At 47.0% G+C, this 20,779-nt stretch overlaps 2 protein-coding genes across 4 annotated transcripts in view; both read right to left on the bottom strand.

Annotated features, from left to right (window-relative positions):
• Positions 1–8,217: 8,217 nt before the first annotated feature.
• The window catches only part of kiaa1549la (KIAA1549-like a), a 134,346-nt gene continuing 121,784 nt past the window's right edge, over positions 8,218–20,779 (bottom strand). For all 3 annotated transcript variants that reach the window (XM_070550536.1, XM_070550537.1, XM_070550535.1), the window contains 5 exons: positions 15,283–15,380; positions 11,957–12,093; positions 11,720–11,874; positions 11,569–11,633; positions 8,218–10,085 (listed from right to left, as the gene is read on the bottom strand). In XM_070550536.1, the coding sequence (XP_070406637.1) occupies positions 11,604–11,633; positions 11,720–11,874; positions 11,957–12,093; positions 15,283–15,380 (420 nt within the window). In that variant the 3' untranslated portion in view covers positions 8,218–10,085; positions 11,569–11,603. The remainder of the gene's footprint in view (positions 10,086–11,568; positions 11,634–11,719; positions 11,875–11,956; positions 12,094–15,282; positions 15,381–20,779) is intronic.
• On the bottom strand, positions 16,370–20,111 carry LOC139069690 (titin homolog). Its single transcript, XM_070550539.1, has 2 exons — positions 18,810–20,111; positions 16,370–18,761 (listed from the first exon to the last, which is right to left on the bottom strand). Exons 1-2 carry the CDS (start codon positions 20,109–20,111, stop codon positions 16,878–16,880), a joined length of 3,186 nt encoding a protein of 1,061 aa, XP_070406640.1. The 3' UTR covers positions 16,370–16,877.

Genomic DNA, 20,779 nt, shown 5'->3' on the forward strand with positions numbered 1-20,779 from the left:
TGTGGACTATGGAAATCCTATTTAAAGGGAATTCTGTGAGGTGACACCTGGGGTGGCCAATCAGATTCCAAGGGTGGCATTTGCTACCCCAGGCCACTCCCTGGACACGCCCCTGAGAGGAGGATGAAGAGGAAGAGCAAGACAAAGAGTGGAAATATGCAATAAATCCGAGCAACGATCGTAGACCGTGTTGTTGTCCGTGGGCGGACAACGAGGGCAGAAGAACTCAGAGAGCAACCCAGTTTGAGCCTCAGGAAGGAAAATATTGCACGTGATGCCGATGAAGCGCTGTGGCCTGACCCAGCCCACAGACAAGAAGAGGCCCGTTTAGTCCTTTGATGTTTTTCATTTCATGTATTTTTTTTTTCACGGTCATCGATCACTGTAGCACACTGCAGGCTGTATATGGCACGACAAACAAACTGCATGGCCCTGAACATTGTGCTTTCTGTTTTTGGTGTATTGTTTACTGACTGCTTGATGGTGTATGTAATTTTGAATCATTTGTTCATGATTTTTCTTGTATTTGTATTAAAGCCTTAAATTGCTTGACTTCTTTCAATACTTCCTGTAGGCCGCTCTGCTGTTTTGCCACTTTAGTTATCTCACGTGACATGAAATTCAAGGACGTTTTTATCTCCTCCATATCTTGGACCAGATTCTCCATAGACATCGTTGTTCCAAACAGTTTCCTTGGATGGTCAATAACTTTATGGCATTGTCAGATTCCCAGCTGGTTGGAACATGTGCCGAAAAAATATGTCCAACACTTCATGTATCGAATAAATGTTCAATACTTCATCTAGCTCAAAAATGGTTTGAGCCAAAGGTTTCTAATGACTTAAGCCACAAAAAAGCAAGCTTAGAAAAGGTGGATGTTGTCTTATTTTGCTGATATTCATATATTAGTAAAGCTCAGCAATCTCACCACACCTACTCGGCAGCCATCTTGATTTGAGAGTAGTGTTTGATTTTGAGCAAGAGGAATGAGAGGTTCTGTGTTTAATGTTGGAGAAAAGGGAGCACGGTGTCAGGAATTGTGCTTCAGCAATTGAAAAAACTGTAAGCAGGAGCCTGTGGAAGTCCAACGGTTTCATTCGATTTAAAAATTCATAAAAAATAAATATTACTGAGTGCTAGAGGTGGTTAAAGTGGCCTTTCCTGCTGGATCATCCAAATAAAAGTTTCTCTGTTTAGTTTTGCAGCAGCCAGACTTCCTGGTAATCTTTTTGATCAATGCATCTTCAGGATTCATGAATTAAAACAGCTTCTTCGCAGTTTAGCAGAGTGAGACATTTTGCATCTCTTTAAATGCAGAAAGAAGGAAGAGTAAGAAAATCCCAGAAAAGCCCGTTAGACGTGTGCAGAAAACCAAAGTCTACTCATTTCTTTACCTTTAGTTTCCAAGTTTTGTCCTTTTTTCCCCAGACTTGTCTCCTTGCTTTGAAACATTCTCGTGCTCCTGATGAAACGGAGATCTTGTGATGCTGCAAATGAAATGTGGGATCACATGAAGGATTGATTTGGCTTCGTTCTGCAGCATGAACTTCACTGATAAATACAAATCTTCTGCACCAAGTCGTTTCTTATCGTTGCTCCTCTGCTGCTGACAGATTTGTGTTTGACTGGAAGGAAGACGAGCATAAAAATAATCGTATATATTTTTTACCCAGGGCGTCAGACTGGCTCCACGGATAAGGAGAGCCTCGTCTTTCTTTGTTTTCACACGAGTCGTGCTGTTGGAGCCGAGAGCCTGAGAGGAGGAACAAAATGTAAGTCAGGGTCATGAAGTTGGACACTTGTAGCAGAACAGTGTTTACATGAAGGAGAGGTGGTGGTGCGTGGCTCTGCAGAAGGTGAACTATCGACAGAAACAAGGAAACAAAGTGAGAACATTTGAAACAAACACAGATTATCTAATCTGAGGTGGTGAGTTTCCCCTACATGGAAAGGGTTGGGTTTTCCTGCGGGACAAAATCAATTAATGCGCCCGAATTTTCCAACTGTGGAAAAAAGCTGCTCACAACAGAGCATCGAACAGAAACCACCGAACGATATGAGAATGCGTTTGTCATGTTGTCAGATTATCACAGCAAATTATGTGTGACTAATATCAAATTATTGTTATTATATATTTACTATAGTCTTCATTATCTTTATTGAATTGAATTTGTTCAGTCAAAAAACATAATATAATCAATAAAATATTATATTTAAAGTGACTGAAAAGGCTCAGGCCGAAGCAAATGCTTATTCAATTCAATCAAATTCAATTCAAAAATACTTTATTAATCCCAGAGGGAAACTGATTGCTGTAGTAGCTCATAATAATAATAATAATAATAATAATAATAATAATAATAATCAAGTCATCAAAGAGTTGTTGTATATTACAATGGCTGTTGGCAGGAAGGATCTCCAGTAGCAGTCAGTGTTGCAGCCAAACTGAAGAAGCCTCTGACTGAAGACACTCTTCCGCTGTCGGACAGTCTTGTGAAGAGAATGCTCAGGGTTGTCCATCATTTTCTTGATTCTCAGGAGAATCCTTCTTTGCATTATCTCCTCCAGCGGTTCCACAGTCGTCCCCAGAACAGAACCAGCCTTTTTTATTAGGCGGTTGAGCCTTTTCAGGCCCCTGCTTCTGATGCTGCTACCCCAACAGACGATGGCTGAAGAGATTACACTCTCAACAACAGACTTGTAGAAGATCTGCAGCATCTTGCTACAGACACTGAAGGACCTAAGCGTCCTCAAGAAGTGCAGTCTGCTGTGTCCCTTCTTGTAAACGGCTTCGCTGTTCTTCCTCCAGTCCAGTCTGTTGTCCAGGTGAACTCCAAGGTATTTGTATTCCTCAACCGCCTCCACGTCTTCTCCCATGATGGAAACAGTGTTTGACTCCACCCTGTTTCTTCTGAAGTCTAAAATCATCTCCTTTGTTTTGTTCACGTTCAAGGTCAGATGATTGTTTCCACACCATGCCACAAAGCGCTCCACCAGCTCTCTGTACTCAGCTTCCTGTCCATCTCTGATACACCCGACAACTGCAGAGTCATCTGAGTATTTCTGTAGATGACAGGTCTCTGATTTGTACTGGAAGTCTGAGGTGTACAGGGTGAAAAGGAATGGTGAGAGTACAGTCCCCTGTGGTGCTCCAATGTTACTGATCGCCTGGTTTGATGTGCAGTTCTTCAGCCTCACAAACTGTGGTCTGTTTGTCAGGTAGTCTTTAATCCAGGCGATAGTTGAGGCCCCCACCTGTGTCTTCTGGAGTTTCTGGCAAAGTACACCAGGCTGGATTGTGTTAAATGCACTGGAGAAATCAAAGAACATGACCCTCACAGTGCTGCCTGCTTTGTCCAGATGACAGTGGGTTGGTTGAAGCAGCTTATGTTTATGCCCGTCCTTTTTAACCAATTAAACTATTTAATCTACCCCTTTAACACATACATCTGTACAATTTAAGCAAGAAATAGAAAAGAAGAGAATTATACACCATTTAGTCAAATAAGTTCACAATATTCTTACATTTTCTCTTCAAGGCACTCGAGAAGTACAGACGCTTCTCTCTTTCGCTCCCTTATCTTTTTTTCCCAAGGCTCTTTGTCCTGTCTGCCCACAGAGTGCTTCTCTGTATTTCTTCTGAAAAACTATTTTTACTATCCATGGATTTGATAAATTGGTCATTCGATGTGATTGATAAGATTTTTTTCAACAATGAGAATGGAGCAGGTGGCTCCCACATATCCACAGGGGACACACCCGGTGGGATATATGCTGGATTCCTGGAAGATCACGTGCCTCTCCCAGCTGTCCATTGAGGACATCGAAGACGTGTGGATATTCGGTCTGATGATCACTGGATTTCTGATTGGAGTGGGAGGATATCTGGTTTTCTGGAAATTTGGGAAGACGGGAGCGATTGGAGGGCGACCCGCACCCACGGAAAGCACCGTCCGTGTGGAGACTTCTCAGACTGGGACATTACTCGAGGTGAATCGTAAGCTGGACAATGTTCTAGCTGCGATACCGGTATTAGTGCGCAAAATGGATGTCATCTCGGAGCGAGTCACCGGACGATATGGACAGGTTTAAAAACCCAAAATTGGCTTCACTGAAGGACTGGAATGATCAGTTTAAAGACTGAAGGCAGAGAGGAAAATTATCTCAGCCTGACCCAAACAAAGTCTTGTTATCCGAATCTGATGCCCTGGTAGCCTTGAGCTGCAAGCAACTAAAACCTCCACGAAGGAATGCAGACAGATGCGGTGAAAACCCGACCCGACCCCGCCCCCCCGACCCCCCCACAACCGCCTTCAGATTGGAGGACTTCAGCCTGGCGAGGTCATCAGCTGGAGGAGTCAATGTGCTCTTTCCTTCTCCCCAAATCTCCCTCCCACCTGTGACTGTACAGTAGAAGGGTGCCAGATGGCTGCTCTCGCTGGGGGAAACAGGATCCAAGTTTATTACCATCTTTAAAATCATACTTAGTTTCTACACAAGAAAAAAAATTCTATATACTTTGCGGAAGTAACTTAAATTTAGCTTTATACATTATGCTGAAGCTATTTTGCGCAGTTTAGGCGTAAGTTAATTTGTTTAGCATTATGCTTTTTGTTTATTATTTTTGGCTAATTAGTTTATTGATACTTTTGTTCATTGGTCAGGTGTGGGTGATTATTTGTATACATAGGTGAAGGTGGGTGGAGCAGCGAGGGGACGTGGTTTTTTACCACAGAGACAGAGAGGACGCAAAAATCTGTGCTCTTGCTTCTTGAGCGAATAAACCACCACCAAATGCAATTCTGGCATGGACATGGCTTGATTTAAAACCTTATACCCGTGCGTAAAGCCCAAGCCTTGACGTAGCCGAGTTGCCATTTGAAAGTATTTGATTAGTTTTTGTTTTATGGACAAATAGCCGCTACACATTAGCATTATTTTATAGTACACTAAATCAGGACATTTTATAACATGTTATTTTAAAAACAGATGTGTATCATCAAGTAATTAAGTTTTTTTTAGGTCTGCTGGAGTCATTTCTACTTTTTTTAATCTCAATAAAGTTTTCACGTCAAAGATTTAAGGCCAATCAGCAGGTGCAGCTGCAGAAGTGGAATGCAGCCCTCTACACACTTGTGCCTTTTTCCCCAACCAAACACCTATTTAATCTTTTTTGTGCAAATGTTATTCTTTAAGTGTGTGTGCGCGTGCGTGCGCGTGCGTGCGTGCGTGCGTGCGCGCGCGCGCGCGCGCGTGCGTGCGTGCGTGCGTGCGTGCGTGCGTGCGTGCGTGCGTGCGTGCGTGCGTGCGTGCGTGCGTGCGTGCGTGTGTGTGTGTGCGTGCGTGCGTGTGTGTGTGTGTGTGTGTGTGTGTGTGTGTGTGTGTGTGTGTGTGTGTGTGTGTGTGTGTGTGTGATCCAAACTAGAGCCACTTCAACTGGCTCCTCTTGATGAGAAGGACCAGCAGGTCTTTGAGCTCCTCCCTCAACACCTTGGCTGCACCTACAAGTCTGGTCCATAAAACTTGTAAACAGAATCAGGGACAAAGGGAAGCGGAGCCCAACTCTGCCGGCAATGCAGACCAAGCTCTGACATCGGTCTTACAGAGGCGTGGCACCCCACACTGCCAAAGTACCCTTTACCCTGAGGGATGAGGTACAAAGCCTTCTCCAAATCCCCAAAACACATGTAGATTGGACACTCCCACGCACCCCCCAGGACCCCCTAAGGGTATAGTCCAGTGTACCCAGTCTGCTAATCCAGGGGAACTGCCCCAGATGCGCCGTCAGCCAACACAGCCCTACAACATCCAGAGCCTCACGGGCAGATCTCATCCACCCCCAGGGCCTAGACACCGAGGAGCTTTTCAACCACCTCAGTGACCTCAGCCCCAGAGGTAGCTGATTAGGGACGACTGAAGAACACATAAGATAAACAACAACTTACGTGAACTGTGGTCAGATACATGGATTTACAGCAGAAGGAACCAGTAACAACCAATTAGCAGAGGATACTGGGAAAGGACTGGAGAATGAGGTGTGAACCAGTAAAGGCTAATCAGGATCAAGTGGAGACAGCTGGGAAGGAAAGGGGCAGAGAGGAATCAGGAAAGTGAGAAACAGCTGCGCAGGAAGGGTGAAAACTAAAGAAAAACGAAACCACAAGGAAAATAAACGAAGGAAACACATGAGCATCAGGGCAAAGCCCCAAGACTCTTTTCAAAAGTCGGACCTAGGAATAATAAAACAATAAATAACATAAAATAGACGTTATAAATTCCTCAAACACCAAAATGACACAAAACAGGAAGACGAAGCAAACTGAATATATTTATTTCACAACGAACTTTTGTGGATTCTTGCCTTTGCAGAATCTTTTAATCATTATTTTTATTTAAACTGCTGAAAATGGATTTGTATGTTTGAAATAAATAATTATGATTATAATAAGTTTGTTAGGTTACAACTTTTCCTTAAAACTGGAAAAAATATCAAGTCTCCTAAACTAAAACAAACGCGGTTAAACGAGAAATGCTCTGGCTGCTTTTTCCCTCCTCCTCCTGTCTCCTGCTCTCAGAAATATAATTACAGCGTCTTCTTTTTTTATTAGCAGATAATGGACCCCTGGATATCCTGTCTACACTCAATTAACAGCAGCTAAACCGTCTCTCGTCTTCTTCTGTCTGCAGCAGCAGGAAGGAAGGAGGGAAGGAAGGAAGGGTCTGAAATAACTTCCAAAAACCCTGAACAAGGTGAGATTCAAGTGAGCGGTCTTCAGCGCCATGGACGTAATTTTCACTTTAGAAGTGGGGGGGACACACGGGGTGGGGGGGTATCTTTACAGTATGCTCTAATGGGAAACAGGCTTCAACACAAACAGTTGTTTTCTGCTTGGTCCTAGAGCTCAACCAGTGTTACTTTAAAATAGTGTAATATTGTGTTTGGATGGTAAAAAGTGCAGGGGTCAAAACTTGACTTTGGAAAAAGCGGGGGGGGGGGGGGGGGGGTGCATGTCCCCCCCTAACCCCCCCACCCCCCAAATTTGGTCCATGTTCAGCGCAGCTGCATACTACTTTACGTCCCTTTTGTTTAGATGTTAGTCATTAATTACAGGCTTGAGACGTCAGAAACACACCGCTGGTGTGTGTGTGGGGGGGGGGTTTGTGTTGTTACGTCACCCGGATCCCTAAGGACCCATGTGCAAGAGAGCTGAGACAGTATCACCTGGCAGGGCTCACACACACACACACACACACACACACACACACACACACACACACACACACACACACACACACACACACACACACACACACACACACACACACACACACGCTGCTCTGGGTGAAATCTGGCAGGTTTTAGCTGACAGGAGCATCATCTAGCATCATCTCACCACAGCAGCAGCAGAGGGAGCCAGCTCCTGAGAGACGAGAGCCTAGAAAAGAGGATTTTACAAACACGTGTTTTCATGAGCAGAAGCTTTCTGGAGCATCTAGGACTTCCTGTTCCACCAGATCTCAACTCAGCGTGGAACATTTAGATCCTTTTTCTCCTCCGCTGGATCCTTTATAAGCCACCTGTGGAGCTGCAGGGCAAAGGGATCAACGTGGACTGTCAACAAAATAATAGAATAGCAATAGAGTACAATAGAAATAAGCTCTATTGTCACACAGAGGAACTCAGGTGAGCTACCAGCCGGTTACAGGTAAAAACATGTCCTCACAAAACAACAGAAATAGAAAGATGACAACAACTAAAGTTTTTGTGCATTAAATATATAAAAAAACTGAAAATAATTCAGAAAAATGGTGCAAAAAGCAACCGTGATGCTAAATAATCAAGTTAATACATGTCGCAACATTAGAAGAATGATTAGTTTTTCATTTTGGAACTAATCATAAATCATTCCTAATTTGATGACATATTTTCTGTATTTCTTAGTTATTATTAGTTTGTGCCGATAAATGCAGTTCTCCGGATCATCTGATCTACTCATTTATCTAAATCCTGATGCACTTCCTTCCACCCCGCGTGTGCAACAGCTACAGAAATATTCAGTACTACACATTTAATTTTAGCAAATGAGGAAATGACTCACCTTCTGAAAACCACGTGTCTCCCTCTAGTGGTCAAACCGAGTACTTACACGGTGTGCAGTCGAAATGTTAAAAGTATGCTAATATTTATCTGTAATAGAGTAAAAAAGCACCAGTAAACACCATTCTAGTTTGTATTTATTGTTTAAATTCACCAAAAACCATCTTAATTACATCCATGAGCGTTCATCGTTGCCATCATCAGCACCACCATGAAGTCAAAGTTTCATCAGACAGCAAAATAAATAGAAAATAACCCAAAACTCCTGATTGCTGAAGGCATCTGGAGCGGAAAGACGGCGACACGGCCGTACGGCGAGGGTGGCGTGGACATGTTTGGGGTGACAGTGACGACTCAAAGCACTGATCATACACTTCCGTCATCTCGCACCATAACTTTACTTTCTGTTAAAACTCAAACGACAGCAAAAAGAGGAGGAAGAAGCCAGAAGTGGAAGAAGACGACAGTCCTTCATTGTCTGAGTAGTTTCAGTGGATTTAAAGCAGTTTTAGCTTCAAATAGAACAAAATACTGAGCATTGTTGCCATATTACTTCTTATTTTGGTTTCAGGTTTTAGTTTTAGACTCTATAATCCTAATCTGTTCACTAACTGATGTTAACATATGGCTATAATCTCCTTTACTAACACCTAAACGACCAGAAGCTTCAAACACAGCCAGTCCTCTCAGTAAAAACAAGAAAATTTAGGCTTCGACATTCTTCGTATTAAAATATTGCATCAGTTCCGCTATTTTATGGCTATTGGCGACGTGTTAAAAACACTGCAGCTGCACTCGACTCGACTCATGACTCGCTGCTTTGAAACGGTTGTGAGACGCCGGCTGATGCTGAAGCGCGCGCCGCCCTCCGGGGGTCCCAGAGACAGTCTCTTCATCACTAACGCGGAGCAGGGAGGGAAGTGGTGTCGGGAAAACGTCGAGCAAAGCTTCCAACCCGAACTACTTGCATAAATCTTTTTGTTAAGTCTGCTATTTACAGCTGAACACGTGGAGGAGGCTCACCTGAGCCTCGTCCTCAGAGGCTCAGGTGAATAAATCTGTTTTTTATTACAGCAGAGTACATGTACGCCGTCTGGCGGCTCGGAGCGTGGCTCCTCCAGAGCAGAGCGTCTGTTTTTGGTGGAGTCGCACAAACAGAACAGACATCCTAATCAGGCGATCGACAGAAGAGAGACACTGCCTCTTCTTTTCTTTAGTCTGTTGAAGGAAAAGTTAAAGAATTGATTTTAAAATGATAGAAAATCCATCATAATCACAACCTTCTCCGCCTCCGAGAGCAGAACATCCTTCTCGTCTTAAAACAGCAGCACTTACCCCCCCCCCCCCCAGCTATTTTGTACATTAATCCATTGATAAGAATCAATGCACAAAAGTATAAGACGAAAGCACACAAATATTCAAAAACTAAAACTGAGACGACTCAAGACGAGATTTTTTTTTTCAGTTTTTCTGTTTTTCTCACTCAAGATTAAAATGACACATAATCTCCAGCTGTAGGAGGTCTACACGGGGATCTGGATGAAAAACGCACAGTTTAAAGTCCGCTCAGCTGTCCTGGCTTCATGGTGGACCTCGGGGTCCGGTCCGGTCCACCTCAGCTCAGATGAGGAGCACCGGTCTTGGCCTGGGCAGTAATGTACTGATAACCGAGGGCCATGGAGTGCCGGGAGGACGGCAGCTACTGCACGATGGTCACGTTGTTCTGGACTCAGATCCAAACACCAGTGTGACGGGCCTCCAGCTGAACAGCACCGGTCTTCACAGGAGAGGCAGTCGATGTCGGAGCTACAGATCCACAAGAGCCAGAAGGGACCGGCGAGGCTCGGTGCTCAGATTACAGAACAGAGAGGAGTACGGGCGAGGTTCTCGTCGGTAAAAGACAAAGGATTCTGGGACGAAGAGACGAGCTGTGAGGAAGGGGAGGTCTGAGAGGGGAAGGAGGTCGTCTGTGCAGCCAGAGAGACACCTGGGGAAAAACCATCATATGAGACGAAACAGAGCAAATGTATATGATACACACACACACACACATGCAACCATGCACACACACACACACACACAACCACACACACACACACATGCAACCATGCACACACACACACACACACAACCACACACACGCACAACCACACACACACACACATGCAACCATGCACACACACACACACACAACCACACACACGCACAACCACACACACACACACACGCACACAAACGCGCACACACACAGACACACACACACACATGTGCATACACACACACACAACCACACACACACACACACATGCAACCATGCACACACACACACACACAACCACACACACGCACAACCACACACACACACACACGCACACAAACGCGCACACACAAACACACACACACACACACACGCATGCACGCACTCACACAACCACGCACACGCACGCACACACACACACACACACACACACACACACACACACACAGACACGCACACACATACACATGCAAACGCACACCCACACACACGCACGCACACAACCATGCACACACACACACACAAGCACGCACACACACATGTGCATACACACATACAAGCATGCACACACACAGACACACACACATACACACACACATGCACAAGCACACGCACGCACGCACACACAAACAGACACACACACACATGTGCATACACACACACACACAACCACACACACACACACACACACACAAGCACGCACACACACACACACACACACACACACACACAAGCACGCACACATACACACACACACACGTACATATGCATGCACACACACAACCACACGCACGCACGCAAGCACACAACCATGCACACACACACACACAAGCACGCACACACACAAGCACGCACACACACACACACACACACACACCCACACACACACACACACACACACACACACACACACACACACACACACACACACACACACACACAGACACACACACACACACACACACACACACACACACACACACACACACACACACACACACACACACACACACACACACACACACACACACACACACACACAGAGCAGCTTTATTTGATCCTGACAGCCGTTCAGCTGCAGGCTGATCTCAGATCTGACCTACAAGCCAGACACTGTTGCTGCTGTCTGGTGGAAAAGCTGCTCCGGGCTGTTAGACCAGCAACACACCGCCTAACTGCCAACATGGGAGGACTGCTCACCAATAGCATCGGACTATAATTGTAATCATACCGAAATGTTTCAGTCCATGAGGCCTAAATCCAGACTTTTAATTGGACCAATGAAAGTTTTTTTTTCTGCAGAATAAAATAAGTTTGACATTAACTATTCAGCATTTTACACAGAAACACTTAAAAAAAATCCCTTTAGTTCTAAAATGTGACTCAACTACTAAATAAAATCACAGAAAAACCAGCGGACAGTAGAACCCACCGAGTGTTTCGGCTCGGTATCGCTGCCGGTGGGTTTCAGCAGATGGTCTCGAGGTGACGTGAGTTCTGCAGCGAAAAGTGGGAGAACAGCCTCAATCACAGACGAGAAACAGAAACGCCTCATCATCCCTTCACCCCAGACGTGCTCTTACAGGCGTGTCGTTCCACTGCCGCGGCAGGTCCTCGGGTTCAGGCGGGTAGGACATCCAGGACGGGCTCCGGTACGAGGACGGCGGAGACATGACGATGTAATCTGAGTAGCCTGGACGGTTGGCTGATATGGCGTAGACCGCTGTTATTGGATTTCCTGTGAAGACGGAGTAAATATTATCAACCTGATGCAGAGCTCAGCGCCATCTGGGTTTTAGTGTCCCCACGCCGTGTCCTGCCTGAGTAGGTGCTGATGGACTGGTCCACAGAGACAGCAGGGAAGGGCGTCCTGGAGAGCGGCAGATAGGGGGCGCCGTTGTGCTCCGAGGCTTCGGACACGCGGGGCTTCAGACTCACATCAGGGGTGGAGCTGTTACTGCAGAGGAAACACCTGTTAGCGGACAGTTTCACACAGACCCGGTTCTGGTTCCAGGACCAGTTTTAGGATTTCAAAACTGTTTATTTTTCCTGTTTCTACAAAATTATCCAGAAAAGCTACTGGCATTTATTTATTACACGTGTGGTTTATGAAATAAATCATTTTAAAAATATATTTTTTCTTAGTTTCAGATTAGAGACGATGAACGTATATTTGTATGAACATGTGGGAGGGGCAGCAGGGTGGCCACGCCCCTCCGAACCCCCCTTGAGGGCACCTCTGCTCTGTTTGGTCCCCGTCTTACTGACGAATGCACTGAACTTTAGTGAAAAGGAACACAAACCTAAAAATGTACGAGCAACAATTATAATGTCATCATCATTTTGAATAAGACAGAAAAATCTAACTGAACTCACTGAAGACAACAAGCTGAATTAAACACAAATCAGGTAAATAAACATAAACGTCACTGAACAATAAGCTTTAGGGCATCTATGAAGCAGATGTCTTTCAGGAGCTTAAATGAAACCTGCAGCAGCACTGGGCGGCCCACGGAGTTTTGAATTTTTACGCTCGCGATCGCCCCCTCAGGCCAAAAGCGTAACGGCAGCTTCAATAGTAGGCTCGTGAACGAGGCGTGCATGCTGTACGTGCACACTCCTTAACGAAAATAACAGCTGAGACAGTCCCGTGTGTGTGTGGGGGGGGGGGGGGGGGGGAGGAGGACAGGAGAACGCGCAGCTAATTAATGAAATAATTTGGTTCTGTACCTTTCTCTTCAGCACAGCCGACAAAGGTTTATGATGGGTCAGTCCTCCTGCATGCTCAGATCATTCCCTTCCCTTGCTTGAAAAATTGTTCCAAAATTAAAGTTGAACCCACATCTTTTTTATCTGTCAATTCAATGCCGTACAGCGAGTCTCAATTAAAAATTTGGGCTTCTTACTGTAAAAAATATACCATTAATGTAAAAAAGAAACTCTAAATGAACTATGTTCACATCCAGAATCGAACTCAGGTCTTCTGCATGAGAGTCTGACGTCTTACTAGGTGAGCTACACTCTAGTAACATTCAAGGTATCTGTAACCTTTATGTCCTTGATGACAGCTGAAACAACATCAAACCAAAGAACGGTTCGAAGCGAAAATGGCTATTTTGCTGCTAATTTGCAGGAAATATCTAGAAGAAAGTTGTACAGAAAGTAGCTAAGGGTCCTCAGAAATGTAGCTAGCTTTGTCACTAGGCGTTAGGAACAGCGACAAAGTGGCACTACCTCTCTCTCTGCTGCTAAAGCTACGGATAGCAAATGCTACGGGCGATGCCTGAGCGTGAACGCGCATGAAGCAGCCTGCTCGACCCGAGCATCTCTCTTTTTCTGTCATTTTACAGAAAAACAGGCAATCACAGTAAAAATGCCAGGGCTCATTCTACAGGACCAGGGCATTGCAGGAGAATGTATGAAGAAGACATTTATTATTTCTATACATGTTCTGGCTGTCAAACTTCCATAATGCCCCTTTAAGAAAAGCCTGGAGTCTGATGTTGTGGCTCACGTGCACGAATACCATCAGCACATGCATAAGCAGAGTAAAACAGCTGTGGAAGAGCTGACCATGCAAAAACGGTTTAAAATGTTTTTTAAAGGTTTCAAACGAGACACCAGCATATAGTCTAGCCATGTAGTCGGGTTGATGTCTCCTAACTTTGTTCCCTTGGTTCCTAACAGATTTCAAAGCCTTTGAGCATCTGGACAGATAACCTTGCTGTTTGATTTATCGGTTCTGAGTCTGCTCGGCGAATGGACCCCTGTCCCCCCGTCGGTCAGGGATCATATTTCTTCTTGAGTCTACACCAAAGGACGGGTCTCTGCAGCGTAAGAGGCTCGGTGAGCATCGCACTACAGTGAAGGACCAGAGGACAGATGAGGTCACCATAATGCACTGAGCACATTAACGCCGCACACTGCATACTAAAGAGGGATCACTGTGCTACACTCCTCCTGCCTGGAGGAGCTGGAGTGAGCACAGCTCCCTGATTACCTACTGAAACCTAAATAACACCGATAATCACACAGTTCTGATACCTAATGAGCATTACTGAACACACATACAACTGTTTAAAATATCATGAAAATGTAATTGAAGTCTCAGTGATGAACTACATTTTCATTTCATTGTTAAGTTTTGGTTCTTGTCCCTCAGCAGCTTTTTTTGCAGGTGTTATTTTCTTTTCGTCCAGTAGATGGCGATCACGTTCCATCACACAAACCGGAGCAGCGGAGTCAATCAGTCTCTGCAGTGCTAGTGTGCCCAGCAACCCACAGCAACAACAATGGAACAGAATGCTCACGTGATGCAGACCAACGCATCGCAGCTGCAGAGTCACTTCTAATAATGCTGAATAATAATCTGATGGGACTCGGTTTTAGCCCTTAAGCAGCTGCAGAAGTGATTACTTCCTGTGAACTGGATCTCTGAGAGTCGTTAGAACCAAATGTTCAACACTGAAGGTGTGATGAATATCTTAGTGAGCGGATGACGTGTTCTGTTCCTGTTCCTGCATGTAAAGTCTCTCAAGTGGACATATTTGTGTGTGTGTGTGTGTGTGTGTGTGTGTGTGTGTGTGTGTGTGCGTGCGTGTGTGTGTGTGTGTGTGTGTGTGCGTGCATACATGCGTGTGTGTGGGTGTGTGCGCGTGTGTGTGTATGTGTGTGTTTGCATATGCATGGGTGCATGCGAGGGTGTATGTGTGTGTGTGAGTGTATTTGTGTGCGTGAGTGTGCACATGTGTGTGTGCGCATACGTGCGCGTGTGTGTGTGCTCGCGCACATGTGTGTGAATGTGTGTGTGCGTGCATATGTATGGGAGCATGAGCGTGTATGTGCACATGCCTGTATGTGTGTACATACGTGTGTGTGTGTGTGCATACATGCGTGTGTGCATATGTGCATGCGTATGTGTGTGTGTGTGTGTGTGCATATGCATGGGCGCATGGGAGGGTGTATGTGTGTGTGTGAGTGTATTTGTGTGTGCACATGTGTGTGTGTGTACGTGTGTGCATATGCATGGGTGTATGTGCACATGCCTGCATGTGTGTGTGTGTGTGTGTGTACGTGTGTGCATATGCATGGGTGTATGTGCACATGCCTGCATATGTGTGTGTGTGTGTGTATGTGTGTGTGTTACCATCGTATTGAGGTCCCGGGTGGAGGTCCTGGTCTGGAGGGGATTAGTGGAGGAGGAGAGCCGATACTCAAATCAGGGAGCTGGGTGAAGCGGAACCCCTGCAGAAGGTGCAGATGAACATTTATAGTATCTGGACTCAGCTTTAGACCAAAGAACAGAAAATAAGGCAAAAAGGCAAAATGAAGCCTAAAATTCATCAAGAGAAAAATATAAAACACCGAAATCCTATAATTTCTTCTTTAATTTATCTTCTAAGATTTTTTATTTCCTATTTTGTGGCGTTGAGCATCATCACCGCCCAAAAACACCAAAGACAGGGAGAATGTTCCCTTTCACGAGAACGTGTATTTTTAATTACTCCAACATCTCCAGCGGGTCTAATCCAGCTAATAGATGAGTGGGAAGAGGATTAACTGGATTTATAATTCACCTCCACAGGTCACATGGAGAATAATCACGTTTGGTGGTTTAGGTAAACTAGGAGGTGGTGAAGCGTTACAGATGGAAAAATTCTCATTGCGCTACATTTTCATCCATCCATCAGTTATCAATACCAGCTTATCCTTCCAGGGTGGCAGGGGACTGGTGCCCATCTCCAGCTGTCTTCAGGCAAACAGGCAGGGTGCACCCTGGACAGAATACCAGTCCAACAAGGAGACACACAGGACAAACATCCCAACAGGCATATCCCTGGACTGCTGTCGGAGCCCTCAGGGGTGCTCTGCTGGTATTTGACCAGAAAGAAGCAGGTTTTGTTTAACGCAGCGTTTCTTTTTTTGGGGATCTTTACTGAATCCAGACCATGATGACGTGCTCTCCAGGTGCTCAGTGACTCAGAGCCACATGCTCCAGAGCTCACGGAAGGTCCTTTGGGAAGTGTGAGGAACCTTTCTGGAAATCCTCACCGGGGCCTTTCTTCTGTACGGTGGAACTCCAAAGTCCTGATGGAATCGTTTTAGAATCAGCCGTGTCGGATTTATGAGAAATGACCATGACTCTCTCTCCTCTTATGGTGTGGATTTATTATGTTTTATGTTCATTTAGGAAGAAAGCTGCACCTTAAATGTGCCTTTTTGTTTGTGCTAAGTAGGGATGTCCCGATCAGGTTTTTTTTGCCCTCGAGTCCGAGTCGTTTGATTTTGAGAATCTGCCGATACCGAGTCCCGATCCGATACTTTCGATACATAAAAAGAAAGAAAAGGAAGAAACAGTTCCAGAATGTTCCTTATTTTTTATTTAATTACCTTTTATTTTCATTTTTAACAACAGATCACTTCTGTGAGCTAGCTAAAACAATCAAGTAGAAAATAACATCAATTCTTCACTTTTGGACTTTATTGCAAATATAAAAAGTCTAATATAAAAACAGAGAGCACTTCAACTTTAAATACCTGGCAGGGGTCTATTTTGCCTCGGCCCCCAAAATGCTTAGATACGCCCCTGGGCATGGGACGGAGTTTTGAAGAAGATCTGAATTGTATCAGCTATATAAATACTACATGCTGATAGGTTATTGCTTCATACAAGTACAAACACGTAGTGGGATCAATCTACCTACATTTTATTTTGTTAAGAACTTTTTGTTTTCTTGGTTTTTATTTTCCTGTTTTCCTGTCCTGTCTGTCTCTGACCTTCCTGTCCCGTCTGTCTCTGATCTTCCTGTCCTGTCTGTCTCTGATCTTCCTGTCCCGTCTGTCTCTGACTTTCCTGTCCCGTCTGTCTCTGACCTTCCTGTCCCGTCTGTCTCTGACCTTCCTGTCCCGTCTGTCTCCGATCTTCCTGTCCCGTCTGTCTCCGATCTTCCTGTCCCGTCTGTCTCCGATCTTCCTGTCCCGTCTGTCTCCGATCTTCCTGTCCCGTCTGTCTCCGATCTTCCTGTCCCGTCTGTCTCCGATCTTCCTGTCCCGTCTGTCTCCGATCTTCCTGTCCCGTCTGTCTCTGACCTTCCTGTCCCGTCTGTCTCTGATCTTCCTGTCCCGTCTGTCTCTGACTTTCCTGTCCTGTCTGTCTCTGACCTTCCTGTCCCGTCTGTCTCTGACCTTCCTGTCCCGTCTGTCTCTGATCTTCCTGTCCCGTCTGTCTCCGATCTTCCTGTCCCGTCTGTCTCCGATCTTCCTGTCCCGTCTGTCTCTGATCTTCCTGTCCCGTCTGTCTCCGATCTTCCTGTCCCGTCTGTCTCTGACCTTCCTGTCCCGTCTGTCTCTGATCTTCCTGTCCTGTCTGTCTCCGATCTTCCTGTCCTGTCTGTCTCTGACCTTCCTGTCCCGTCTGTCTCTGACCTTCCTGTCCCGTCTGTCTCCGATCTTCCTGTCCCGTCTGTCTCCGATCTTCCTGTCCCGTCTGTCTCTGACCTTCCTGTCCCGTCTGTCTCCGATCTTCCTGTCCCGTCTGTCTCCGATCTTCCTGTCCCGTCTGTCTCCGATCTTCCTGTCCCGTCTGTCTCCGATCTTCCTGTCCCGTCTGTCTCCGATCTTCCTGTCCCGTCTGTCTCCGATCTTCCTGTCCCGTCTGTCTCCGATCTTCCTGTCCCGTCTGTCTCCGATCTTCCTGTCCCGTCTGTCTCCGATCTTCCTGTCCCGTCTGTCTCCGATCTTCCTGTCCCGTCTGTCTCCGACCTTCCTGTCCCGTCTGTCTCTGACCTTCCTGTCCCGTCTGTCTCCGATCTTCCTGTCCCGTCTGTCTCCGATCTTCCTGTCCCGTCTGTCTCCGATCTTCCTGTCCCGTCTGTCTCCGATCTTCCTGTCCCGTCTGTCTCCGATCTTCCTGTCCCGTCTGTCTCCGATCTTCCTGTCCCGTCTGTCTCCGATCTTCCTGTCCCGTCTGTCTCCGATCTTCCTGTCCCGTCTGTCTCTGACCTTCCTGTCCCGTCTGTCTCCGATCTTCCTGTCCCGTCTGTCTCTGACCTTCCTGTCCCGTCTGTCTCTGATCTTCCTGTCCCGTCTGTCTCTGATCTTCATGTCCTGTCTGTCTCTGATCTTCACGTCCTGTCTGTCTCTGACCTTCCTGTCCTGTCTGTCTCTGATCTTCCTGTCCTGTCTGTCTCTGACCTTCCTGTCCTGTCTGTCTCTGATCTTCCTGTCCCATCTGTCTCTGACCTTCCTGTCCCGTCTGTCTCCGATCTTCCTGTCCCGTCTGTCTCCGATCTTCCTGTCCCGTCTGTCTCCGATCTTCCTGTCCCGTCTGTCTCTGACCTTCCTGTCCCGTCTGTCTCTGATCTTCCTGTCCCGTCTGTCTCTGACCTTCCTGTCCCGTCTGTCTCTGACTTTCCTGTCCTGTCTGTCTCTGACCTTCCTGTCCCGTCTGTCTCTGACCTTCCTGTCCCGTCTGTCTCTGATCTTCCTGTCCTGTCTGTCTCCGATCTTCCTGTCCCGTCTGTCTCCGATCTTCCTGTCCCGTCTGTCTCTGATCTTCCTGTCCCGTCTGTCTCCGATCTTCCTGTCCCGTCTGTCTCTGACCTTCCTGTCCCGTCTGTCTCTGATCTTCCTGTCCTGTCTGTCTCCGATCTTCCTGTCCTGTCTGTCTCTGACCTTCCTGTCCCGTCTGTCTCTGACCTTCCTGTCCCGTCTGTCTCCGATCTTCCTGTCCCGTCTGTCTCCGATCTTCCTGTCCCGTCTGTCTCTGACCTTCCTGTCCCGTCTGTCTCCGATCTTCCTGTCCCGTCTGTCTCCGATCTTCCTGTCCCGTCTGTCTCCGATCTTCCTGTCCCGTCTGTCTCCGATCTTCCTGTCCCGTCTGTCTCCGATCTTCCTGTCCCGTCTGTCTCCGATCTTCCTGTCCCGTCTGTCTCCGATCTTCCTGTCCCGTCTGTCTCCGATCTTCCTGTCCCGTCTGTCTCCGATCTTCCTATCCCGTCTGTCTCCGATCTTCCTGTCCCGTCTGTCTCCGATCTTCCTGTCCTGTCTGTCTCCGATCTTCCTGTCCCGTCTGTCTCCGATCTTCCTGTCCCGTCTGTCTCCGATCTTCCTGTCCCATCTGTCTCCGACCTTCCTGTCCCGTCTGTCTCTGACCTTCCTGTCCCGTCTGTCTCCGATCTTCCTGTCCCGTCTGTCTCCGATCTTCCTGTCCCGTCTGTCTCCGATCTTCCTGTCCCGTCTGTCTCCGATCTTCCTGTCCCGTCTGTCTCCGATCTTCCTGTCCCGTCTGTCTCCGATCTTCCTGTCCCGTCTGTCTCCGATCTTCCTGTCCCGTCTGTCTCCGTTCTTCCTGTCCCGTCTGTCTCCGATCTTCCTGTCCCGTCTGTCTCTGACCTTCCTGTCCCGTCTGTCTCCGATCTTCCTGTCCCGTCTGTCTCTGACCTTCCTGTCCCGTCTGTCTCTGATCTTCCTGTCCCGTCTGTCTCTGATCTTCATGTCCTGTCTGTCTCTGATCTTCACGTCCTGTCTGTCTCTGACCTTCCTGTCCTGTCTGTCTCTGATCTTCCTGTCCTGTCTGTCTCTGACCTTCCTGTCCTGTCTGTCTCTGATCTTCCTGTCCCATCTGTCTCTGACCTTCCTGTCCCGTCTGTCTCCGATCTTCCTGTCCCGTCTGTCTCCGATCTTCCTGTCCCGTCTGTCTCCGATCTTCCTGTCCCGTCTGTCTCTGACCTTCCTGTCCCGTCTGTCTCTGACCTTCCTGTCCCGTCTGTCTCTGATCTTCCTGTCCCGTCTGTCTCTGACCTTCCTGTCCCGTCTGTCTCTGATCTTCCTGTCCCGTCTGTCTCTGATCTTCCTGTCCCGTCTGTCTCCGATCTTCCTGTCCCGTCTGTCTCTGACCTTCCTGTCCCGTCTGTCTCTGACCTTCCTGTCCCGTCTGTCTCCGATCTTCCTGTCCCGTCTGTCTCTGATCTTCATGTCCTGTCTGTCTCTGATCTTCACGTCCTGTCTGTCTCTGACCTTCCTGTCCTGTCTGTCTCTGATCTTCCTGTCCTGTCTGTCTCTGACCTTCCTGTCCTGTCTGTCTCTGATCTTCCTGTCCCATCTGTCTCTGACCTTCCTGTCCCGTCTGTCTCCGATCTTCCTGTCCCGTCTGTCTCCGATCTTCCTGTCCCGTCTGTCTCCGACCTTCCTGTCCCGTCTGTCTCTGACCTTCCTGTCCCGTCTGTCTCTGATCTTCCTGTCCCGTCTGTCTCTGACCTTCCTGTCCCGTCTGTCTCTGATCTTCCTGTCCCGTCTGTCTCTGATCTTCCTGTCCTGTCTGTCTCTGATCTTCCTGTCCTGTCTGTCTCTGATCTTCCTGTCCTGTCTGTCTCTGACCTTCCTGTCCTGTCTGTCTCTGATCTTCCTGTCCTGTCTGTCTCTGACCTTCCTGTCCTGTCTGTCTCTGATCTTCCTGTCCCATCTGTCTCTGACCTTCCTGTCCCGTCTGTCTCCGATCTTCCTGTCCCGTCTGTCTCCGATCTTCCTGTCCCGTCTGTCTCCGATCTTCCTGTCCCGTCTGTCTCTGACCTTCCTGTCCCGTCTGTCTCTGATCTTCCTGTCCCGTCTGTCTCTGACCTTCCTGTCCCGTCTGTCTCTGATCT

This window comes from Nothobranchius furzeri, chromosome 4, assembly GCF_043380555.1.
Source record: "Nothobranchius furzeri strain GRZ-AD chromosome 4, NfurGRZ-RIMD1, whole genome shotgun sequence".
NCBI lineage: Eukaryota > Metazoa > Chordata > Actinopteri > Cyprinodontiformes > Nothobranchiidae > Nothobranchius > Nothobranchius furzeri.